The sequence below is a fragment of the Cherax quadricarinatus genome, chromosome 59 (genome assembly GCF_038502225.1).
Source record: "Cherax quadricarinatus isolate ZL_2023a chromosome 59, ASM3850222v1, whole genome shotgun sequence".
NCBI lineage: Eukaryota > Metazoa > Arthropoda > Malacostraca > Decapoda > Parastacidae > Cherax > Cherax quadricarinatus.
Window position 1 is genome coordinate 13216539 of NC_091350.1, and position 27407 is coordinate 13243945.

A 27407-nucleotide genomic window follows, 5' to 3' on the forward strand; every position below is an offset into this window, starting at 1 on the left:
GTCACCACCAGACCTTGGTGTTATTCTGACAACTGACCTTGAAGATCATACTGACTACGTGAAGTTAACAGAGAGAAGGCAACAGACAAATAATAATAATAATAATAATAATAATATTTATTTCTATGTGCCATACAAAGAATTTAGTAGTTATACATGACTAAGGCAAAGAATCAAAGGTAGTCACAAAAAAAAGCCACTAATTATACAGTGCATTTTGGGCAACTAATTATAAGGCTTACATGCTGCTTAAAAACTAGACATAATATATTGTATAAGACTTCAAACATAAGTAAAATACAAGAGGGTGCAAATGACAGTTGGTCAATTACAAAAGAATTCCATATTTAGGTTGGTTCAGTGTTCTTCAGTTTTATAGTGTTTGAAGAGAAATACTTAATGAGAATTTGAAAGATGAATTGAATAGAAGACCAAACATAATCCAAAGGCATTCTTCAAATAGGATGAGAAGAAGGGTATAAACAATGATATGATCTTTACCTAGTGATAATGGTGGAATAACAATCAATAGACATGGCATTTATATTCAAGACAACCCTCAGGTACATATTTACAGCTGAACATGACATTAACTTCTCCAGGCTGCAAATTTTGTTTTCAGGGCCAACCACTGGCCACCTTGGTGCTATGTGGTTGATGAGGTAAAGAAAACTACATACAAAATATGTTAGGAATATGGCTGTGAACTGACACATGTTGGAAAACAACAAAATGTATAATAAAATGAAACCTTTTACTTTTACTATATTTCAGTAGAAGAGGCTGTCAAGTACAGATTTCCTTCATTTATGCAGATTCACTTGTCACCTCCATTTTTTACCAGTAAATAAGTGCAGTATAAATTTCTTATGCAGTCACCCAAGTGGAGCAACTCTTCATATCTAAACGTAATCATCTTAAATATCACTCCAAACTGGTTTATACTGACATTCATTTCCTTTAAAGTAGGTACTTTGATGCCAGTGAGGGGCTTTGATCCAAGGAATTGAACCAGACCTTCCCTTCTCTGGATTAAACCTGATTGCCTCCCACTAGCTTAGGCACTGTATAATTCTTACAGGTTTAGTACCCTCTCCATGAATGTAATTAATAATAATAATAATAATCTTTCTTTCAACAGACTGGCTGTATCCCACCAAGGCAGGGTGGCCCAAAAAGAAAAATGAACGTTTCTCTTTTTAAATTTAGTAATTTATACTGGAGAAGGGGTTGCTAGCCCCTTGCTCCCGGCATTTTAGTCCCCTCTTACAACACGCATGGCTTGCGGAGGAAGAATTCTGTTCCACTTCCCCATGGAGGTAACAAGAAATAAACAAGAACAAGAACTAGTAAGAAAATTGAAGGAAACCCAGAGGGGTGTGTATATATATGCTTGTACATGTATGTGTAGTGTGATCTAAGTGTAAGTAGAAGTAGCAAGATGTACCTGAAATCTTGCATGTTTATGAGACAGAAAAAAGGACACCAGCAATCCTACCATCATGTAAAACAATTACAGGCTTTCGTTTTACACTCACTTGGCAGGACGGTAGTACCTCCCTGGGTGGTTGCTGTTTACCAACCTACTACCTAAAATAATAATAATAATAATAATAATAATCTCCATGGGGAAGTGGAACAGAATTCTTCCTCCATAAGCCATGCGTGTTGTAAGAGGCGACTAAAATGCCGGGAGCAAGGGGCTAGTAACCCCTTCTCCTGTATATATTACTAAATGTAAAAGGAGAAACTTTCATTTTTCCTTTTGGGCCACCCTGCCTCAGTGGGATACGGCCAGTGTGTTAAAAAAAAGAAAATAATAATAGTTAGCTGGACTTGAGCCCTGGAGGTGAGAAGGACTGTACAAAGTCTTAGATTAAATTCCTGTGTTTTACATGTTCTAAATTTGTACTTTTCTTCTCAGCATGGACCCTTTGTTTCTAACACTGAATGACCCACACTGGTTTAGTGCTTTATTTGTGAATAAAATAATAAACCCTAAACTGCATGAATATGACATTCTCATGATGTTGATATTCACAAAAGTACTCAGCATCGCTCAAGAAGGCAGACAGTGGAACCAGACTACACTTCCAGTCAGACTAGGAGGCATTGGTATCTGCAGGGCATCACATATTGCACTCCCTACATTTCTGTCTTCATGTATGACATCTAGCAAATTTGTAGCACCAATTCTCCTTGAACACTTTAGGAACAATGCCAGGGTGATTGGTTTCCTTCTTTGGGTGCAAAATGGCTGAAATGGTAAAAAATTAATGATAGTATAGCACTTCTTCCTTTCCTTGTAAGTGCCCTTATGGCCCATAAAAATTTAAAATATGATAATGATGGTAAATTTCCTTTTCAGCAAGGAACTGCTTCAACTAGCAGAAATGCACTGCAGCTTTTAACAAGCTATGGAATATCTGACAGTGAAGATGAAGAGTGTAGTGTGGACGAAAGCATGGACACTAGCTGTGACATTGGTCAAAATGAAACTGAGTTGACTAATGGGACTGCAGAAAATGTTGCTACAAATGTATGCTCTGAGCTTCCATTTGAAGGTTCAGTCCCACCACACAGTCTGCAGCTTCCCATGCCTCTAGTTGAAGGTCAGTGTAGCATGCCAGTCATATCTGAAAAAACATTTAATGGTGGAGCTGGGACAGGAGAGATAGAGAGTAAGGAGGCAGGAGATCTTGATGTTGTTATGACTGGCAGCTACAGGCATACAGTAGATGTTGGAAGTGATACTGAAGATTCTGAGAGTGATTCAGTGTCATCTTCACTAGTGTGTGACATTTCTGCAGTTGAAAGAATAGACAGCACCAGTGAAGAAAGCACCAGTGAAGAAAGCACTAATGAGGAAAGCTCCAGTGAAGAAAGTGCCACAGATTCCAAGGAAGTGGAAGCAATATTACAAAGAAAGAAGTAAGTGGGACTACCTAAAAAATTTCCTTCCTGGTTAAAATGCATATATTTATGCCAATTTTAGAGAAGACCAGCCTAACATTGCTAAAATTTAACTAAAATATTGCATAATTTACTGTATCTAATCTGTTTGAGAATTTGTATATCTGTTGTATGCATAACTGTTTCTTTGAATGTGTTTTCTTCTTTTTGTCATATTGCCTTGGCAAGAGATGGCTATTTAGGTAAAAAAAAATTAACTTGTAGTTAGGGAAGGGGTGAATCTTCCAGAAACTCAGTAAGTGCAGTGTGTTTATTTTTAAGGAATCCTCAAAGATTCTCTTATAGATTTATTTTAGTACAATCTTAGATTTACCCTCTAGACCAGGGATGGCCAACCTATGGTGCGTACATCAAAAGTGGCACATTGCACCCCAGTGATAAAAAAGCAAGCCTAATCATACCAGAAGTATTACCCAATGACTGATTTCTAAAAAAAATTTATAACAGAAATTCAAGTACAATGTGAAGGACCTGGGAGTGATAATGTCAGAAGATCTCACTTTCAAAGATGATGACAATGTATCTACTACATCTGCTAGAAAAATGATAGGATGGATAATGAGAACCTTCAAAACTAGAATGCCAAACTCATCATGATTCTCTTCAAATCACTTGTTCTTTCTAGGATGGAATACTGCTGTACACCAATGGGGCCTTTTAAGGCAGGCAAAATTGCTGACCTGGAAAATGTACAGAGAACCTTTACAGGACACGTAAATGTATCGTAGGGGTTCTTAAATGGAGATATCGAGGGTTGAAGGTAGACACACTTGTTGGATGGTAACGATATATATTGTCAGACTGAGATGATGGGAGATGGAGCCCAGCCTCTGCCTGTCCTAGCCTGGATGTCTAACGCCGACTGAGGCCGAGGCAGAGGTACGAACGTACACATGCGCATCCTGTGACGTCACACAAAGTCACAGGCCTAAAAGGGATCTCCTATCTAAAGCACATGGATGATACTAATATGCTATACAACACAGGGATCAGCAACTATGCTGACAGCATAGCATAACATAACTTAGAACTAATGGATGGTATCATACTGGATGTTAACAAAATGAATTTTACGTAATGGGTGTTAACGTAATCACTTTTAACGTAATGCATTACAAACTATGAGAACAAATCATTGTACAATATGGATGGAATTGATCGATCGATCTGTATTCGTGCACTCTACGGATTCTGAGGAAGAATAAATATATATATACAAGGTGAAATTAACAGCAAAGGCATCTGGTGCACTCAGACTATTACTGTCAATTCTCAGAATACGGAGGGAACGTGAATACGAAAAAAAAAAAAATCTGAAAAAAACTAAACAGTTGACAGTTTACTTCATCTCGGACATCTAGTTATACAGACTATTTACATTTAAACCCAATTCTGCGAGGGTGAGGTTTACATATGCAGAATGGTTATCATCTCTGGGAGGATCGAATTCCTCTGCAATGGCTAACACATGCCTTGACTGAGGGAGATCTGAATGAGCGTCTACAAAAGATACTTGTGGGTTTCTCATTACTTGTCGAGTACGCAAGGAGTAACGACATTCAGGTTGGTTATCTGACTGAGTATTTGAGGTAGAGGGTACAGAGTCAAGAGGATTTTCAGCATCTGTCACATTAGTCTGGGTAGCAATATCATCAACATTGCATACTAATTTCATATGATCTAAATGCGATTCTTTGTACTTGCCAGTACTAATTTCTCTAACCTTATACTTATTACCAGAGATATGTTCTACAACTCGATAAGGTCCGACAAACTTTTGATCGAGCTTAGGCATTGCGGAAGTTTTGTTGAAATTTGTCAGCATTACTCTTGAACCTACTTTTACTTTTGATGGCTTAGCACGGCTATTAGTTACTCTAGTAAATTCTGCTGTTGATTTATGAAGTGTTTCACGGATTCTTCTAAAAACACTCTGAGCCATGCTGGTACGAGTTGCTACGAAATCATCAGGGTTGTAATTAGCTTGGATTGGATTAGGACCATTGACATTCCCTTTATGTTGCATACAGACACCACATTTCTTAACATACTCGGAAATGTCAGTTGCCATACGTGGCCAAAAGTATTTCATTCTGGCTTGTTTCACAGAACGATCCATACCAGGGTGTGCAACACCTGGTGCATCATGAACTAGCTGTAGAGCTAATTTCACTAGTGACTGTGGAATTACTAACTGGTACACTCTTCTGCTTGGAGTACCCAACTCGGCTGTTTGATACAGTAATTCTTGGCTCATTACAAAGTCACTAATGGGTGCTGGTGGCTTCACAGTAAGTATAAGATCTTCCTGGAGCAGGAATCGAATCACCAGAACACAAGGGATCAGTTCTTTCTTACTGGAGGAACGCACAAACTCGGTGGAGTGGATGACTCTCCCCGGTTGAAAAAATTAACGCTATAACACGCAATATGAGCAGGGGAGAACGAATCTACTATCTCAAACTGCAAGCACAGGAGAAAATAAATGAACACGGTCAACAATGCTGATATTCAATCTGAGTCGCACACAGTGACACGAGGTATCAGCTATAAAGAAACTTCGCTTACAAACGTTAACAACATGTGAAAGTTACTCGAGAAATAACTTCTTACAATGCACTGATTACTGTCAACTAGGATGGGATCACAATCTGAAACACAAGGGACAACAACAACACTCAAGTGAGCACACTAGCCACAGAAACGTCTTTCTGCAACGGCTTGTGGCATCAGCAAGAGATGGCATAACTTGTTGCAAGTAAAGTTCTTCTCAAAGCGTCCCCTGGGAAGGAACGAGTACTTGAACAAGTCGCCATCGCAAGGATAGTAATCTCAGCACTATCCTGCGTGCATGATATTGTGGCTGGAGTCCAGACAGGAGTGACAGTATTACTAGTGCCTGACCGCTCGGCTACGTTAATGAGCAATTCACGGATCTATAGGAACTTAATCTGAACTTCACATTTTGCAGCACTTTAACAAATCTCAGATACAAGCTGTGAGAACAAACACATTGCTCAAGGGCTAGGTATTGTCTTTCAGTCAGTAAGGGAATATTGGTACTGTGGACTAATTCATATTGACTTTGACTGGCATGATACACTAAGTGAACATTCAAAAGTGACTGGGACATCTTCTCAGGGAACTTACTGAAGGGCATAAGGCAAAAAAAAAATAGAAAGAATGACACAATAAGCTTAAACGGGAAGAAAATGCTTAACGATTCTGCATAAGTAATTGAAAATTGACAGGTCACACAGTAAGCAAAGAACTCACACAAGAAAAATACGCAACTGAATGAACAACACTTTGAAAATCAAGAGAACTTGTACTTTACTCAAATCTAATTTGTTCAACTTTTACTTTAAATTGAATGAATGGCACAGTGAGTTGTCTTTACTTTCAGTGCAATAGGGAAACACACAATAAAATGATAAAATGGACTCAATAAAGCTTGTGCAAAAATAATAACAGACTGGGACACAATTCACTGGAATAAAATAAAATGGCACAGAAAGAATAAAATATTATGCACAGAACAGAGCATATGAAACTGCACTGATATAAACTGTAGCAATATTGCAAATAACAATTGCTAATCAAAAAGTATTGCACAACACTGCATAAAATCTCTGCAAGAAAAACTTTAATGGCAACACAATATTTGCACAAGAATTATTGCAAAATGAGTAAATGTGCAATCATAAAAAATTATTACACACACAAGAAAAGAAATATGTCAAGGAATGAACTGAGGGAACACTTTAACTCTTAACTGCACTCAAGCAACACTTAACAAGCAAAAGAACAATTTACTTTAAAAGAAGAACTTAAAAATTGCACTAACAGTGAATTTGTTCAATGAAACATGGAAAATAATAGGTGCTAAAACACACAACAAAAAAGTTTGAACACTTACAGTGATGCAGAACACAACACATCAACATAAACACAATACTAGAATTTTCTTGCAATGAAACTTGGTATGTGAAAATTTTTGAAAAAAAAATGATTTCTTGCTTGCACAAAATAATGGCACTATTGTCTGTGGAAATAAGACCAATTAGACACTGGCTAAATGAAAGAATATGAACACAAGAATGTTCAACACACAGGGAACAAAACAAGAATACACAAATGCTAGGAAAAATATATATATATAACTGAGACAACACTGAGTTGTGATGCTGGACACAACTAAATAAATTACTGAATTACTCCACTGAGTCACTGAGAACACAAGGTGATTGTGAAGTGTAAACACAAGTTCTATACTGCTCATATGTTGCACACACAACAAGGAAAAACACTAGGTACTTACTTCAAGTGTATAAAAAGACATACAACACAACAGACATAAGATAATGCATGAAAATTAACACTGAATTAAGGAGATTATCAAATTATTGCAATCAGTATATGATAAACACTGCGTCTAATCAAGAGTCACTGAATGTCACTAAGAAAATCACTGGAACACAAAAGAAATGTCTCAACACTCGCAAATGTCTCTATGAAAAAAAATATTAATTATCGCTGTAACGACTTGGTGTAGAATGAGGTAGATGGTAGTGGAGAGTAGAGGATTGTTTATGTCGTCTTGCTGCTGTCCTCTGCACACGTGATCGTAGAATTGCGCTTACATCGACGACAGACACACACAGGAGGCTTTCAATGGTGGCGCCACTGTCGAAGACACACTCTAGCTCTTGACCCCCTATGTGGTCCTTAAAATATGCTGCTGGAACCCGGAGTTGTGTACCCAAAACATTGGTGGAGGTTGGGTGAGTACCACAACACAGTGAGAGTGGTTGGGTTTGTGGGTAAACAGGGCTAAGACCGGGCAGTGGTGAGACACGTGGTGAGTGGGTGGTTGGGCCTATGGGTTGAATGGCATAACCCTCACTGAGGACAACCACACTGCCGCGAAGATATTCTAAGCTGGCTAGCTTAAAATACACCCACAAAATACCACAACACCACAAGGATGAAAAAGAGCACTCAGAATTGCTTGGAGCTTGAATCACAAGCGATGAAGACTACTCACATGGCTTGCTTGAGTACTGGGGTAAGACACCTGGGTTAGTTGCTAGCTGGCTTATCTTAACCCTTCACACAGAATAGCTTGATAACTTCACACGATGAGCACAGCAGGGGTGGAAGCTGGCTTGGCAGGCAAAAGAATTGGATGGAGTAAACTAGGCTCGACTGGACTCCGTTGTTCTTACTCCCCCACCACAGACTGGAAGCTGGCTTATTTTGCAAACTCGGGTCAACCCCTCGGGAGTGATGCAAATAAGCAGATAAACACTAATACAAAGAGACTGACCAGTGAATGGTGTAGAAGCTGGTAGGAGCTTGGGTGGGAGAACTGGCTGAGATAGCTGGCTGGCGTTAACCTTCTCGGTAGGCCTACTCAGAAGATGGCAAGCTCGGTCGAAATTTATCTCCAGAAATCGCTGTAATCGTCAGAATTACAGGCCCTCCGTTGCCACCATTTATCGTAGGGGTTCTTAAATGGAGATATCGAGGGTTGAAGGTAGACACACTTGTTGGATGGTAACGATATATATTGTCAGACTGAGATGATGGGAGATGGAGCCCAGCCTCTGCCTGTCCTAGCCTGGATGTCTAATGCCGACTGAGGCCGAGGCAGAGGTACGAACGTACACATGCGCATCCCGTGACGTCACACAAAGTCACAGGCCTAAAAGGGATCTCCTATCTAAAGCACATGGATGATACTAATATGCTATACAACACAGGGATCAGCAACTATGCTGACAAATGCAATAAAACACCTAAATTACTGGGAATGGTTGAAGTTCCTTGACTTGTATTCCCTGGAATTCAGGCAAGAAAGCTATATGATAATATACACTTGGAAAATCCTAGAGGGATTAGTACCAAATTTGCACACAAAAATTGCTCCCTATGAAAGCAAAAGACTTAAGAGGCAGTGCAACATCCCCCCAGTGAAAAGCAGGGGTGCCACAAGTACACTAGGACACAACACAATAAGTGTCAGGGGCCCAAGACTGTTCAGCTGCCTCCCAGCATACATAAGGCACTGGACAGGCTGTGGTTCATACTTCAGGCTGCCTGCGGCCAGTAGTAACAGCCTGGTTGATCAGGCCCTGATCCACTAGGAGGCTCGGTCATGGATCGGGCCATGGGAGCATTGACCTCCAAAACCCTCTCCAGGTATAATCCAGGTATACAGTGGAACTTCAATATTCATACGTCCCTATATTCGTACTACTTCATTCGCCCAACTTTTTCAATAAAAATTTGACTAGGTACACTTACCATCCGACTTACGACCGAGTTCGGTTCCGGGAAACCGGTCGTAAGTCAAACTTTACTACTGAATATCAACAAAACATTTTTGTAAAGACTTTATTTTATTGTTTTATTTTGGTATTTCATGTTTCACTTTACTTTTTATGTTGTTAGTATTGTATTTTATACTGTAAGGTTTAGGATAAACACTGTGTACAACACAAATAGTTGTTTATTTCCCAGAAATTTGGCATAAAAAACATGGTCATAAGTCGAGTGGTCATAAGTCAAGCAGGTCGTAAGTCGGATGGTAGGTGTATTTGGACATTGCCCTGGTATTCAACGGTCCATCTGGATGAAGTCTCACGAAAACAACGCATCACGTGTTCAGTCTCTCGTCAGCTTTTGTTCTTAGGTATCGTTCGTACAAGCTTCATGAAACTTTTTAGTACAGTGGACCCTCGGCTAATGAATGCATCGCATAATGTTAAATCTGCCCAATGAAGCATATGAGCATAAAAATTTTGGCCTGGCTAACGATAAAAAACTCGCCCAACATGATTCGTCTCGAACCTGTCCGTCCAGCCTGAGCGCCTCAGCTGCCCTGCCGTCATTGTTTACAAGCCAGGGTGGCCGGTTTCATGAATACATTCGATACATTTTGTATTATTCCATTGTTTATAGTGCTTGTAACTGCTAAATAAGTCACCATGGGCCCAAAGAAAGCTTCTAGTGCCAACCCTGTGGTAAAAAGGGTGAGAAATACTATTGAAATACTATCATACCACGGTCAGCTGCTGCTGCACCACTGTCAGCTGTACTACTCGAAGATGTGGAGAGACTGTTGTTGGTGTGGCTTAACGAGAAACAACCCCAGAGGGTTAGCCACCCAGGATAACCCAAGAAAGTCAGTGAGTCATCAAGGACTGTCTAACTTATTTCCATTGGGGTCCTTAATCTTGTTCCCCAGGATGCGACCCACACCAGTCGACTAACACCCAGGTGAACAGGAAAAAATGCCTGGAACTATTGCTCATATTGGTGAATTTAAGGCCAGTAAAGGTTGGTTTGAGAGATTTAAGAATCGTAGTGGCATACACAGTGTGATAAGGCATGGCAAAGCTGAAAAATTCCAACCTCAACGAGTGTTCAATTGTGTCGAAACAGGTCTGTTCTGGAAGAAAATGCCAAACAGGACCTACATTACTCAGGAGGAAAAGGCACTCCCAGGACACAAGCCTATGAAAGACAGGCTAACTTGTTTTGTTGTAATGCTAGTGGGGATTGAAGCCTTTACTCATGTATCACTCTGAAAATCCCAGTGTTCAAGAAAAACAGTGTCTCATCGCTCATCAGTACTCTTCAATACAGGTAAGTGTCATTTTAACATTTATTTATATAGTTATTGTGCATGTCTCATTGTTTTCTTTGTAGGGAAATGTATATTTCATGAAAAAAAAAATTATTTTTTTTTAATACTTTTGGCTGTCTGGAATGGATTAATTGGATTTCCATTATTTCTTATGGGGAAAATTAATTCGGCTAACAATAATTTCGTCTAACGATGAGCTCTCAGGAACGGATTAATATCGTTAGCCGAGGGTCCACTGTATTTTGTTGTTATTCTGTGTTTTTTTTTTTAAATATTTTCATTGAAAATAAGTAATCATGGCTCCCCTCCCCAAAAAAATAGTACTGACCCAAACAAGCCTAAAAGGAAAGCAGTGAAAACAACACTTAAAGTGAAAAAAAACACTCATTGCGAAGTGGGAAAGTGGAACATGTATAGTTTTCATATATAGTTCATGTATGATTTTATGCATGCAAATATTATTATACAGGTTTAAATAAGCAATATTTTCACTTAAAATGTTTTATAATTGTTAATTTTTTGGACTCTGGAACGGATTAATCCAATTTACATTATTTCTTTGGGAAAAATTTATTTAATGTTTGTACAACTCTCTATTCGAACAGCCTCCTGAAATGGATTAAGTTCTAATATCAAGTATATGGAGAGTAAAAGAAAGGTGAAGAGAGTGGTGAGAGAGTGCAAAAGGAGAGCAGATGATAGAGTGGGAGAGGCACTGTCAAGAAATTTTAATGAAAATAAGAAAAAATTTTGGAGCGAGTTAAACAAGTTAAGAAAGCCTAGGGAAAGTATGGATTTGTCAGTTAAAAACAGAGTAGGGGAGTTAGTAGATGGGGAGATGGAGGTATTAGGTAGATAGCAAGAATATTTTGAGGAACTTTTAAATGTTAAGGAAGAAACAGAGGCAGTAATTTCATGCACTGGTCAGGGAGGTATACCATCTTTTAGGAGTGAAGAAGAGCAGAATGTAAGTGTGGGGGAGGTACGTGAGGCATTACGTAGAATGAAAGGGGGTAAAGCAGCTGGAACTGATGGGATCATGACAGAAATGTTAAAAGCAGGGGGGGATATAGTGTTGGAGTGGGTGGTACTTTTGTTTAATAAATGTATGAAAGAGGGGAAGGTACCTAGGGATTGGCGGAGAGCATGTATAGTCCCTTTATATAAAGGGAAAGGGGACAAAAGAGATTGCAAAAATTATAGAGGAATAAGTTTACTGACTATACCAGGAAAAGTATACGGTAGGGTTATAATTGAAAGAATTAGAGTTTTTTTTAGTTTAATATGTTTATTATGCACCCCATACCCATCCTGTGGGCAGTAGCCAAAAGATTACAGAGGTACATAATTGGTCCAGGGACTGGACTCCAAAGTTTTGATAGCTGAGCAAGTTACAGAGGTAATGAACTCACAATTTACAAAGGTAATGAACTCACAATTTACAAAGGTAATGAACTCACAATTTACAAAGGTAATGAACTCCAGGTAGGTCTGGTCACAATCATGACAAGTTACAAAGGTATTTACAGATTACAGAGGTACGTAATGGGTCCAGGGACTGGGCCCCCAAAGTTATGATAGCTGAATTAGAGGTAAGACAGAATGTAGGATTGCGGATGAGCAAGGAGGTTTCAGAGTGGGTAGGGGATGTGTAGATCAAGTGTTTACATTGAAGCATATATGTGAACAGTATTTAGATAAAGGTAGGGAAGTTTTTATTGCATTTATGGATTTAGAAAAGGCATATGATAGAGTGGATAGAGGAGCAATGTGGCAGATGTTGCAAGTATATGGAATAGGTGGTAAGTTACTAAATGCTGCAAAGAGCTTTTATGAGGATAGTGAGGCTCAGGTTAGGGTGTGTAGAAGAGAGGGAGAATACTTCCCGGTAAAAGTAGGTCTTAGACAGGGATGTGTAATGTCACCATGGTTGTTTAATATATTTATAGATGGGGTTGTAAAAGAAGTAAATGCTAGGGTGTTCGGGAGAGGGGTGGGATTAAATTATGGGGAATCAAATTTAAAATGGGAATTGACACAGTTACTTTTTGCTGATGATACTGTGCTTATGGGAGATTCTAAAGAAAAATTGCAAAGGTTAGTGGATGAGTTTGGGAATGTGTGTAAAGGTAGAAAGTTGAAAGTGAACATAGAAAAGAGTAAGGTGATGAGGGTATCAAATGATTTAGATAAAGAAAAATTGGATATCAAATTGGGGAGGAGGAATATGGAAGAAGTAAATGTTTTCAGATACTTGGGAGTTGACGTCTCGGCGGATGGATTTATGAAGGATGAGGTTAATCATAGAATTGATGAGGGAAAAAAGGTGAGTGGTGCGTTGAGGTATATGTGGAGTCAAAAAACGTTATCTATGGAGGCAAAGAAGGGAATGTATGAAAGTATAGTAGTACCAACACTCTTATATGGATGTGAAGCTTGGGTGGTAAATGCACCAGCGAGGAGACGGTTGGAGGCAGTGGAGATGTCCTGTCTAAGGGCAATGTGTGGTGTAAATATTATGCAGAAAATTCGGAGTGTGGAAATTAGGAAAAGGTGTGGAGTTAATAAAAGCATTAGTCAGAGGGCAGAAGAGGGGTTGTTGAGGTGGTTTGGTCATTTAGAGAGAATGGATCAAAGTAGAATGACATGGAAAGCATATAAATCTATAGGGGAAGGAAGGAGGGTTAGGGGTCGTCCTCGAAAGGGTTGGAGAGAGGGGGTAAAGGAGGTTTTGTGGGCGAGGGGCTTGGACTTCCAGCAAGTGTGCGTGAGCGTGTTAGATAGGAGTGAATGGAGACGAATGGTACTTGGGACCTGACGATCTGTTGGAGTGTGAGCAGGGTAATATTTAGTGAAGGGATTCAGGGAAACCGGTTATTTTCATATAGTCGGACTTGAGTCCTGGAAATGGGAAGTACAATGCCTGCACTTTAAAGGAGGGGTTTGGGATATTGGCAGTTTGGAGGGATATGTTGTGTATCTTTATACGTGTATGTTTCTAAACTGTTGTATTCTGAGCACCTCTGCAAAAACAGTGATAATTTGTGAGTGTGGTGAAAGTGTTGAATGATGATGAAAGTATTTTCTTTTTGGGGATTTTCTTTCTTTTTTGGGTCACCCTGCCTCGGTGGGAGACGGCCGACTTGTTGAAAAAAAAAAAAAAATATCAAGGTACCACTGTAAGCTATAGCTAGAAATGAGTTTTACTGAGATTAAGTCTAAAACTTAGCAGTCAATTCCATTGATTTTATTATTTCATGCACATCTTTTAGCAAATGTCATCTTCTTGCACATTAATCTGTTTTCAGTTAAAAAATATTCAGTGAGTAAAACTAGGCACAAATTGCAGTGAACACCCACACCACATTTATGAGTTGCTATGTATTCACTAAACATAGAGCTCTGCTCTTATCAGGGACATTGCACAAAGAGGGACTTATATATAGGAGTTGTTCCATATTAATTGAGTATATTTAATGCTTGTTTGATTTTGAGGTGCCAGGCACCAGCAGTGGCTGCAGTCCATCACACGTTTTTACCAGTCAGTTTACATTTATTACTTTCTCTAGAGTTGTGCTTCGCTCTTTGTGAACAATTGAAGTTTTGTACTTTCAAAACTTAAGCTTTGTTTTTACAGTCAGTTACCCATCACAGTACAAAAGAAAATGAGCAAAAGAAAAACAGAAAGTGATAGTAAGCATCAGTTTAATGAACAGTGAGAAAATGAGTGTCCGTCAAGAAAATGGATGTGCATTATTTGTGAAAACTCTCTCAGATAATAGAAGACATGATATTAATAGACACTATAAAAAATATCAGGGTGAAATAGAAGAAAAACTGAAGTTAGTGCTTGTGTCTTAAGTTAAGGAAAGAGTATGTGATTAAGAAAAAGGACAAAATATATTTGTTAACCCTTTCAGGGTTGTGACCCCTGCTCTCAGATTTGCTCTCAGGGTTGCAAAATTAAAAAAAAAAAAATTTCTTTTGAAATGATAGAGAATTTTTTTATGTAGGTAATAAAACCAAAAGTACAAAATTTGATGGAAAGCTGACGAAATTACACTTTTGCGAATTTTGCTGTGTCAGTGATATTTATGCATCGGCAATTTCGTCCACTTTGAGTCTGATTATAGGCCAATTCCATTGTTCCACTTGACCAAATTCTTAACTATTTTGCTAGTATGTCTTCCATTATATTAATTGAGTACAAGAAATTGCCCATTCAACTATATAAACTACCCAATTAAGTGATAAGAATTTGGTTATTTGGCAAATTTCACACAAAATTCAAGAAATGCCAATTTCAAAATAGGGTCCAGAATAAACAGTGCAGACATTCTTGGCACTAAAATAGCATTTTCTCTGTTCATTAGTTATGTCTCCAGGCCCCTCTTATATTACACTTGCTTTCTATTTTGAATTTTTGTTCATACAAAAAGAGAAGATTTACTGTTATGCAGACTATTGCATTATTGTAATAATTGTATAAATAATGTCACTGCATTCCTAAATGCATATTAGACTGGCCAGTTAGACACATATTGGAAAAGTGATGTCATATGTCTCCTCTAGAATATCAGCAAAAATCAAACATTGAACTCAATTTCAAGCTACTTGCAGTCCTGTAACCAATCAAAATCATATCTATTTCTGTTATATATCTTCCTTTCCATCAAATGAGACCAAAAAACAAGAATAAAATAAAAACCATACAAAAATACACTGAAAAGTCGTTTTAAACCAAAAACACGGTCACAGGATTTTTTCCTCGTGCACTGCATGCTGCAGGATTTTGTTTATGTGGTGTACACATCTCTTATATCTAGGCCCAGATTTACTGCTCACTGCTAATCTGAGTGAGCTGAGCTCATGGTATTGTACTACAGGACCGACACTGGCTTCAAAGCCGTGATACAACGTACCAACCCTGAAAAGGTTGTGAAAGTTTGGTAAAGACATAAGCATCCTATTAAGTTGCCTTTGTGTTGGCTAAAAAATGGAAATCTTTATCTGATGGAGAAGAAATTATTAAGCCTTATCTCCAAATATTTGCAAGATGTCTTGGTGATAAAAATATTGAAAGACAAGTAGACAGGATCTCTCTGTCAAAGCAAACAATTACGAGACTGAAGAACTTTCTTATGATGTATCTGAGCAACTGAAAGACCTTGCCCATGCTTGTGCTTTCTTTTCTTTAGCTTTGGAAAATCTGCTGACATATGTGATGTAGCCCAGTTAGGCATTTTTTTAAAAGGAATTAATGATAATTTTAACATCTTTGAAGAACTTATCAGTCTTGAGTCACATCATGGAAAAACAAGAGGATGAGACATATTTGACAAAGTAAAGTCATACCTAGAAAATCTGCAACTAAATTCTAGTAAGCTCATCAGTGTTTGTAGTGACAGAGCACCATCAATGAGAGGTAAAGCAGCTCGGACTGTAACTTTGTTTGAAATCTTTTTAGGTCATCCTCTACTAAAATATCACTGCATCATACATTAAGAATCACTGTGTGGGAAAAACATTAAATTTGCAGCATGTTATGCTACCAGTTGTGAAATGTGTTAATAAAATTAGAGCAAGAGGATTAAACAGAAGAGAATTCAGAGAATATTGTGAATTGTTAGATTTGGAATATGGTGATCTCATCTTTCATTGTAAGGTGTGCTGGCTTTCTAGAGGACAGGTTCTCAGTAGAATTTGGAAACTGAAAAATAATGCTCATAATTTTCTAGAAGAGAGGAATGAGCTTCCTGATAACAAATTTGTCTGATTTAGCATTTTTAGTTCATATTACCAGCCATCTCAATGATCTAAATTTGAAACTGCAAGGCACGAACAAATTGTTTCCTAGCTTAGTCAATGATATCAATGCATTCAAGATGAAGATAAAGCTGTTTATACCTCTCAGTTAGAAAATGAGGATTTGAGCCAGTTTCTACGTTCAAAAGAACTGAGTGAATGTGCTGAAAATAATGGCAATTTTACAGAATATATTGAAAAAATCAGATTATTGCAAGAGTCATTTGAAAGTTGTTCTAGTGATTTTACCCATTTTCACTTAATGAACAAAAAATCCTGAAGATGCCTAGTAACATACACATGGAACTTATTGATTTGAAAACAAATTCATTATTGAAAATGAAATTTGATGAGCTTCCCTCAGTTCCTGATGCTTTTGATATTCATATGTAATTAATTTTTGGCGATCATTACCCTGTGAACATTTTCCAGAACTGAGAAAATTTGCCCGGAGTTATATCTGTCATTTTGGAACAACGTATAGATGTGAACAAGCATTTTCATCCATGAAATTTATTGAAAACAAACTAAGGTCACAAATGACTGATTCAAATTTGAAGAATTCTCTGCTGCTCTCAGTAACTAATTTAACTCCAGATATTACAAACTTGATGAAATCAAGGTAGACTCAAAAGTCTTGTTAAGGTAAGTAATGTTTATCTTGTCTTTATATTAAATAATTTTATGTAAAAATGCTAAATATGTCCATATAAACATATTTTAAATAACTGAATGGGCGTACAAGTGTTGTATGGCACATTTGAACCAGAGAGTGAAAAAATTGAGGCATGGAATGCAAAAGGTTAGCTACCTCTGCTCTAGACAGTGGTAAATTTTAATGGCAATTTCTTTATTAATATATGTGAATAGTAACTTGTATGTTATTACCTATTGTGTGTGTGAATGCGTATTTCTCAGTGAGTGTGTATTTGTCATTGTATATGTACTTGTTTGCGTGAGTATTTGTGTGTGTGCATGTGTATTTGTGTATATACATGTATGTGTGCATGCATGCACATGTGGGATGTGTATCTGTGTTTGTATTAATGCACACTGTTTTTTCAGTCTACTGTCAGATGATATGTCATAGGAGAACGAGTATGGTTATTATTTTATTAACAAATTAGCCGTTTCCCACCAAGGTAGGGTGGCTGGAAAAAGAAAAACTTTCACCATCATTCACTCCATCACTGTCTTGCGAGAGGTGTGCTTACAGTACAGTTATAAAACTGCAACATTAACACCTCCTTCAGAGTGCAGGCACTGTACTTTCCATCTCCAGGACTCGAGTAGGGCCTACCGGTTTCCCTGAATCCCTATCATATGCCTTTTCCAAATCCATAAAGGCCACAAAAACCTCTTTATCCTTATCTAAATACTGTTCACCTATATGTTTCACTGCAAACACATGGTCTACACACCCCCTGTCCTTCCTAAAGCCTTGTTCATATGCTATTCTACTCACCGTCTTACTCTTAACCCTTTGACTGTCGCAAGCCCCTTTCTGAAACTCATTCTATGTCGCAAAAGTTTTGGAAAAAAAAAAAAATTTCTTATGCAATGATAGAGAATCTTTTCCCGATGGTAATGACACCAAAAGTATGAGATTTGGTCAAAAACTCAGGGAATTACAGTCCCATGAAGTTAGCGGTCTCGGCGACATATACGCATCGGCAATTTCGCTGACTTTGAGCCCTGTTTTTGGCCAATTCCATTGTTCCAGTTGACCAAACTCATAGCTATTTCTTTAGGTGACGAAAGATTGGATATCAGATTGGAGGGAGAGAGTATGGAAGAGGTGAATGTATTCAGATATTTAGGAGTGGATGTGTCAGCAGATGGGTCTATGAAGGATGAGGTGAATCCCAGAATTGATGAGGGAAAAAGGGTGAGTGGTGCACTTAGGAATCTGTGGAGACAAAGAACTTTGTCTGTGGAAGCTAAGAGGGGAATGTATGAGAGTACAGTGGACCCTCAGTTAACGATTTTAATCCGTTTCAGAGAGATTCTACTTAACCGATTTTATCGTTATCCGATTTAATTTTCCCCCTAAGAAATAATGGAAATCCAGTTAATCTGTTTCTGGTGTCAGGAGGCTTGAGAGAATAGTACTTCAACATGACACTATTATCAACTCTACGGCTTATTTATCTATCACAATATTAATACCATAGAAACATGATATATACTCTAGAATAAAATATGTCATATTATATGTGAGGAGAAAGTGCTGGAAGTGTTGTTATTGGGTTTATAATGGCCACTGAGAGAAGCTGTACATATTAGTGGTGGAGGAGGTTTCTGCCACAACCACTATCCACAAACGATATGTATATGTACGTAATTTATAAATAAAAAACTATTTACATTTTAATTTATAAATAAGAAATATTTACATTTTAATATAGAAATAAGAAATATTTGCTCTTACTTTGGAGGAGACGTTAGCTTAATTACATAGTTAGTTTGATGAAGTGTAGCAGATATGCAGGGAGTGTACCAGGCATGTAGGGAGTGTAGCAGGCATGCAGGGAGTGTAGCAAGCATGCAAGGAGTGTAGCAGGCATGCAAGGAGTGTACCAGGCATGCAAGGAGTGTAGCAGGCATGCACGGAGTGTAGCAGGCATGCAGGGAATATAGCAGGGAGTGTAGCAGACATGCAGGGAGTGTAGAAGATATGCAGGGAGTGTAGCAGGCATGCAAGGAGTGTAGCAGGCATGCTGAGAGTGTAGTAGTCATGCAGGAAGTGTAGCAGGCATGCTGGGAGTGTAGTAGGCATGCAGGGAGTGTAGCAGGCATGCAGGGAGTGTAGCAGACATGCAGGGAGTGTAGCAGACATGCAGGGAGTGTAGCAGGCATGCAAGGAGTGTAGCAGGCATGCTGGGAGTGTAGCAGCCATGCAGGAAGTGTAGCAGGCATGCTGGAAGAGTAGCAGGCATGCAGGGAGTGTAGCAGGCATGCAGGGAGTGTAGCAGACATGTAGGGAGTGTAGCAGGCATGCAGGGAGTGTAGCAGGCATGCAGGGAGTGCAGCAGACATGCTGGGAGTGTAGCAGACATGCAGGGAGTGTAGCAGACATGCAGGGAGTGTAGCAGACTTGCAGGGAGTGTAGCAGACATGCTGGGAGTGTAGCAGACACGCAGGGAGTGTAGCAGACATGCAGGGAGTGTAGCAGACATGCAAGGAGTGTAGCAGACATGCAGGGAGTGTAGCAGACATGCAGGGAGTGTAGCAGACATGCAGGGAGTGTAGCAGACATGCAGGGAGTGTAGCAGGTATGTAGGGAGTGTAGCAGACATGCAGGGAGTGTAGCAGACATGCAGGGAGTGTAGCAGGTATGCAGGGAGTGTAGCAGGTATGCAGGGAGTGTAGCAGACATGCAGGCTGGAGGCAGTGGAGATGTCATGACTTATTCCCCTATATTTTTTGCACTATTTTTTGTCCCCTTTTCCTTTATACAAAGGAACTATGGATGCTCTCTGCCAATCCCTAGGTACCCACTGCCTCACGAAATTCCCCTCGCACTCACTACTCCTCACACCTACAAGATGTTATTCCTCCTTGCCCTATACACGAAATCACAGCTTCCCTATCTTCATCAACATTTAACAATTCCTCAAAATATTCCCTCCATCTTCCCGATACCTCTGACTCTCCATTTAATAACTCTCCTCTCCAATTTTAACTATCAAATCCAATCGTTTCCTAGAATTCCTCAGCTTATTAATCTCACTCCAAAACTTTTTCTTATTTTCAACAAAATTTGTTGATAACATCTCACCCACTCTCTCATTTGCTCTCTTTTTTACATTGCTTCACCACTCTCTTAACCTCTCTCTTTCTCTCTATATACTCCTCCCTCCTTGCATCACATCTACTTTGTAAAAGCCTCTCATATGCTAACTTTTTCTCTCTTACTACTCTCTTTACATCATCATTCCACCAATTGCTCTTCTTCCCTCCCACACCCACTTTCCTGTAACCACAAACTTCTGCTGAATGCACTAACACTACAGTCTTAAACCTACCCCATACATCTTCAACCCCATTGCCTATGCTCTTTCTAGCCCATCTATCCTCCAATAGTTGTTTATATCTTACCCTAACTGCCTCCTCCTTTAGCTTATAAACCTTCATCTGTTTTACTTGCTGATTCCATTTTCCTTGTATCCCATCTACCTTTTACTTTCACTGTAGCTACAACTAAAAAGTGATCTGATATATCTGTGGCCCCTTTATAAACATGTACATCTTGAAGTCTACTGAAGTCTTTTATCTACCAATACATAGTCCAACAGACTACTGTCATTATGCCCTACATCATATCTTGTATACTTATTTATTCTCTTTTTTCTATAATCAAACCCCTTTCTATACAAAGTTCAATCAAAGGACCCCCATTATCATTTACACCTGGGACCCAAAACTTACTTACCACACGTTCTTTAAATGTTTCTCCTACTTTAGCATTTAGGTCCCCTCCCACAATTACTCTCTTATTTGGTTCAAAAGTTCCTACACACTCGCTAAACATCTCCCAAAATCTCTCTCTCTCCTCTACACTCTTCTCTTCTACAGGTGCATACACTTACTGTGACCCACTTTTTGCATCTGACCCTTATTTTAATCTACATAATCCTTGAATTTATACATTTATATTCCCTCTTCTCCTTCCATAACTGATCCTTCAACATTATTGCTACCCCTTCCTTAGCTCTAACTCTCTCAGATGCTCCTGACTTAATCTCATTTATTTCTCCCCACTTAAACTCACCTACCCCCTTCATGTACAAAGGGATTCAGAGGAAACTGGCTGACATAAAGTGGGAAGTAGAGTGTCAGCACTATGGAGGATGGCTGGGAATCATTATGTTAATGATATACAATACTGACAAGTAGATGAGTAAGACTCATGTGCAACAATTTGATATCTTTATTGCCTGCCTCCTCAGCAGGCTTCTTCCATTGAAATACAGAGGAGACAGCAGGAGTGGATATGTAGATACGAGGTAGTCAGTCCCTCAGCCTTGGTGTGTGTGTTCAGCTCCATAGCTCCGATCAGTGAGTGAGGATGTTGTTGATTGGTGGGTTATTTGAATTATGATCTTCATCCATTTCTGAAAAAACAGCTATGGAATGAGTGATGGTGAATGGCTTTTTCTTCTTTGGGTTATTATGCCTTGTTGATTTTTTAATACCTTAACTTATTTATTACGTGGATGTCTGGTTTCTTTTTTGGGTTATCTTGATCAATGTTTATATAATCTATTATTGTTATACTTCCTCCTCTTTTTTTTTTTGCCATTGAAGTTTGTAGTTTTTGGATACAAGAAATCTTTAACATATAAACAAGTTGCATTCCTGATTTTTCACTTTAGTACTATTATTTTCTAAAAATAATAGTACGAAGGCTGACTTATGTTTCATACATTCTTACTGTCTCTCGGCAGTTGTAAATGTTTGCTAGTTTAGTGTCCATTTATAAGTGTGGGTAAATATAACTGGGGGTGTTTGTAATTTGGAGAATCCTGTATTAGAGTTGTACAGTGAATGGGCTGGTTTATTTGTTTTGCTAGTTTCCAGATTCAAATGCTTTTCTTCACTGACATCTTGGCTTTAGTACAGGTCATAGTTGGTGGCATTCAGCAAGTCAGCATAATCCATACAAATTCTAACTAGACTCTTTCTTAAATTGTGGAGACTGCTCTAAAAAAAAAATAATGTAATGCAAGAGTGTGGATAACTGTACACAAATAACCCACACATAGGAGAAAGAAACTCGTGACTTCTGCCCTCGTGTCCTGGCTCCCTTACCCTCGAGTGTTAATATGTGACTAGTTAATGGTTCAAGTTGGACCGAACATCATCATAAGTATCTCCTATGTGTGGGTTATTTGTGTATTGTTCCAGTCATGGTATTGTGGGTTTTTGTTTTATGTGAATGACTGTAATTTACAACACTTCAAGTAGAATGCCTTGATGTTGGTGAAGGACTCTTGATCTAAGGAGTTGGAGCTACCGTTTCCTTGATGGAGCTACACTTTCCTCCCTTAGATCAAGCTTGATGGAGCTACCCTTTCCTTCCTTAGATCAAGCTTGATGGAGCTACCCTTTCCTTCCTTATATCAAGCTTGATGGAGTTACCCTTTCCTTCCTTATATCAAGCTTGATGGAGCTACCCTTTCCTTCCTTAGATCAAGCTTGATGAAGTTACCCCTTTCCTTCCTTAGATCAAGCATGATGGAGCTACCCTTTCCTTCCTAAGATCAAGCTTGATGGAGCTACCCTTTCCTTCCTTATATCAAGCTTGATGGAGCTACCCTTTCCTTCCTTATATCAAGCTTGATGGAGTTACCCTTTCCTTCCTTAGATCAAGCTTGATGGAGCTACCCTTTCCTTATATCAAGCTTGATGGAGCTACCCTTTCCTTATATCAAGCTTGATGGAGCTACCCTTTCCTTCCTCATATCAAGCTTGATGGAGCTACCCTTTCCTTCCTTATATCAAGCTTGATGGAGCTACCCTTTCCTTCCTCATATCAAGCTTGATGGAGCTACCCTTTCCTTCCTTATATCAAGCTTGATGGAGCTACCCTTTCCTTATATCAAGCTTTATGGAGCTACCCTTTCCTTCCTTATATCAAGCTTGATGGAGCTACCCTTTCCTTCCTTAGATGAAACTTGATTACCTCCTATTCCCCAGATGCTGTATAACTCTGATGATAATATACCTTAGTTTATTAGCTTTACCTGGTAACTATTGGTTATTTAACATAGTGTTGTATCCACTATCAGACATCAGGTGCAGAAGAAACCTGCATCAAAGCTTAACATTCTGGTCACTCCTGGAGAACTGCAGCTACATGAGTTGCCACCCATCGAGGACTTACACATATCTGTGCCAGAGGAAAAGGCTGTCCCCATAGGAACAGTATTCAACACTGTTGAGCAGCAAGGTTAGTGAGAAGATCTAGTGTGTGTGTTTACTGTCTTCTCCACATACCTTGTTCTTCCTGTTTCATTTCACCCATATATTAAATGATCATTTCACCCATATATTAAATGATTAACATTTCACTCATACATTAAATGGTTATCATTTTATACATACATTAAATTTTTATCATTTCACCCATACATTAAGTGGTTATCAATTCACCCATACATTAACCTGTAAACGGTCCAAACGTATATATACGTTTTTTCAACATTTGAAAGTATGTAAAAAAAGTAGATATTCTTTTTGTTTTTCTACATTTGAAAATGTGTAAAAAAAAACTTTGATCTACTTTTGTAGCACTACACATGTGAGCGTAGATCTACTTGGACCGTTTACGGGTTAAGTGGTTATCAATTCACCCATACATTAAATTATTACCATTTAACCCATACATTAAATGGTTATAATTTCACCCATACAGTAAATGGTTATCATTTCACTCATATAATTTTCACTGCCTGTGCCAAATACCAGATCAACCAGGTTGTGGGGGCAGTGGGTTGCTAACAGCAACAGCTTGGTTAAACAGGCAATTAACATGTAAGCCTAACCCCAGGCTAGGCTCCTGGAAAGTAGTCACACTGTAGGGAAGAAAACTCCTTTACTTGAATATTTCTTCAGTCATTTAATTGTAAGACAACTTTTTTTTATTCACTAACTGCTTCACATTAACGTTAGGTAATCCCATAGCAATTCCTTTCCAGTTCCATGAGGAAGTGAGTTAAAATTTATGCATAAGCCATGAGTGCCATAAATGTTGGCTAGTGTCTAATGCAAGGAGCTGGTATGCAGCTACTACAAAGAAAAATAAATATTATGAAGTATAGTAACAAAAGTGTTTTTCAGTTGTGGTGGAAGCCTTTGCAAAGATCCCTGCCATTGATTTGGACTCTGTACTCTTTTTGGATCATGGCAAGAGAACACTTGGACAAGTGTTTGATGTGTTTGGCCCTGTTCAAGAACCATTTTATGTGGTTCGTTTCAATTCCGCTGACCATATAAAGGATAACAAGATAGAAAAGGGAGATATTGTTTATTTTGCCCCAAGCACGGAACATACCAACTTCATTGTTATTGATGAACTTATGAGGTAAGTTCTTTTTTTCTTACACCACTTTCAGACTATTACAATGGTCTTGAGTTGTGATAATTGTGAGTCACAGTTTACTGCTTATAAAGGAATTGAGTTTTGAGTCACAATGAAAAATTTGACATACGATACGCATATGATGGTCGGTGCAAGGGGGTGGGCCTCAGCTAGCAGGTGATGTGGTAGCTTGCCTCTTGGGCAGTGTCCAAGCCAATAGGAGCATCAGTGGGGGTGGCTTAGCAGCCGGTCAGTGATAGGAATGAATGTCTCTGGGGTAGCATCTCAGTCAGTGTCAGTGTTTGTGCTACAGTATAATGTTTCCTTTTCAGTTTGAAGCAGCCATGTGTGTTGCCTGCACAAGATCTGGATTATTTACCCTTGTGATTTAATCATACCATCTTTGGTGTTACCAAGTCATGATCCCTAAAGTGCACAGTAAACAGGCAGTTTCTCTAAAGATCAAGCAAGAAATTGTGGCTATCAGTCACCTATGACTCTGAAGGATTTGAGGTTGAGGAGAATGTAAACCAGGAGATTGTTGCTCTTGGTGAGGCAGTGGGGTCTGGATGTTGATGAAAAGGATGTGGAGGAGTTATTTCAGAACGGAGTTAACAACAGAGGGACTCCAGGAATTAGGGGAGATGGATCAGGACAGTGGGGAGGAAGATGACCATAGGATAACAGCTGCAGAAATTCAGGAATTATTTACATTGGGAAAATATGAAAAGAATCAGAAGAAAGCACCCAGACATATAAATAACCTGAACTCACTTCCTTTGTTTTTAGAAGATAATGTTTTATCTTATTTTAATAGCCTCAGATGAAAGTGAGAAAAACAAACAACTCTGGACAGGTTTTTCAAGAGGCAGCAGCTGAAAGGAGCTTCTTCCAACCAGTAACCTCTTCTCTACCCTCTCCCCAATCACCACACCACCAACCAGTAACCTCTTCACCACCGTCTCCCCGACCACCAACCAGTAACCTCTTCTCCACCCTCTCCCCACCACCACACCACCAACTTTCCAAGACCAAGGCATAGTAAAAGTTGCACTTCTGGAGTCTTGGAACAAATTACCACAAAATCATGTAACTTAGGATATGAGTAATGGTAGTTTTGAAGAATGATGCGTCTTCTGGCACATATTATTATTATTGTAACTCAAGGGTCTACTGTATTTTGTTGTTTATAGGCCGGAAAACCCTATCCAATAGGGTGATCTGGACTTCTGTCAAGTCATCACTTGATGGGCAACTTCTTTAATTAAGAATTTGGTAGGTGGCTTAGTGGTGGTGAAGGGTTATTGATTCAAACAATTGGAGTTACCTTTCCCTTTCTTGGATCAAATCTGATAACATCCCATTTCCCATGCACAGTATGACCCCTACAGATTTAGCACCTCACCATGGATATAATAAAATAATCTGAGGCAAACCTAGGTAGTAGGTTGGTAGATAGCAACCACCCAGGAAAGTACTATGTCCTGCCACATGAATGTGAAATGGAAACCTGTAATTGTTTTACATGGTAGGATTGCTGGTGTCTTTTTTTCTGTCTCAAAAATGTACAAAATTTCAGGTATGTCTTGCTACTTCTACTTGCACATGCATGTACATGCATGTGTAATGTGACATAAGTTACACTACACATGGGGAAATGGAAAAAGAATTCTTCCTTCATAAGCCATGCGTGTCATGAGAGGTGACTTAAATGCCGGAAGCAAGAGGCTGGTAACCTCTTCTGTATAAATTACTGAATTTAAAAGGAAAACTTTAATTTTTTATTTTTAGGTCACCCTGCCTCGTTGTGTTGAAATTAAATATATCCTTGGAGTCTTTTGAGAGTTTTCATATTCTCAGAGCCTGGCCTTGAGCCAAGCTTGTCTGGTGCTTGCGTAATCGACCAAGTTGTTACTACCGGCAGCCTGCTAGCCCACATATTCATCACAGCCTAGCTAATGTGGCACTTGGCAGAGGTACATGTCAGATTTTTTCTTGAAAATTTCTACATTTTTTCTGGCAATGTTTCTAATATCTTGTGTTAGTTTTAAATAGTATGGGCCCACAGATATTGATGCAACATTCCCGTATTGTGCCCATGACACCCCTGTTGTTAAGTAATGTGCAGATTTGGACCAGACCCTCAGGCACCTTAGGACTTTGAGGCATTCTCAGCAATTTAAATGCTTTATGGGCTCTATGCTCTGTCAGTTCCAGCTCGGATATCTCCTGCCCTGAAAGGAGCCCTCAACACTGAACAATACTTTAAGCGAGAAAGCACAAGTGATTTGAAAAGCATCACCATTGGCACTATTTCCCTTGTTTTGAAAGTTTTCATTATCTTCCCCATCATTTTCTTGGCTTCCATGATATTTTCCATATCCATGAATTCAAAAGTTTCTTTTTCTTGCCCATGTTTACTTATATTCTTCAAAGAAAATACATCACATGATTCATACATCCTTTTCCATTTGGTCTGTTCGTTACTCACACTTTCTGCCATTTCAGCCATTATCAATGAAAACTCTGCTCTGCACTTTACCTGGTAAACTGTATTCTATTGTTCACTTTGTGCTGCATCATCATTGAGAGACTATTCTCTCACTTCTCAACAATTTATATCCTATTGTGTTAAATGTCATTTCCTGATTTAATCAACTGATGTACAGTTGAGATCACACACTCATGGGGCTCCTCATTTGGGGAGTTTGATTATTCAGTATATTTATACTGATCATAGGTAGTAGGTTGGTAGACAGCAACTGCCCAGGGAGGTACTACTGTCCTGCCAAGTGAGTGTAAAGTGAAAGCCTGTAATTGTTTTACATGATGGTAGGATTGCTGGTGTCCTTTTTTGTGTCTCATAAAACGTGCAAGATTTCAGGTACG

At 38.9% G+C, this 27407-nt stretch overlaps 1 protein-coding gene across 2 annotated transcripts in view; it reads left to right on the plus strand.

Moving 5' to 3' along the window:
* Positions 1 to 27407, plus strand: part of LOC128698799 (uncharacterized) — a 45990-nt gene that overhangs the window by 4574 nt on the left and 14009 nt on the right. For both annotated transcript variants that reach the window (XM_053791190.2, XM_053791191.2), the window contains exons 3-5: positions 2369 to 2931; positions 23227 to 23387; positions 24278 to 24521. In XM_053791190.2, the coding sequence (XP_053647165.2) occupies positions 2369 to 2931; positions 23227 to 23387; positions 24278 to 24521 (968 nt within the window). The remainder of the gene's footprint in view (positions 1 to 2368; positions 2932 to 23226; positions 23388 to 24277; positions 24522 to 27407) is intronic.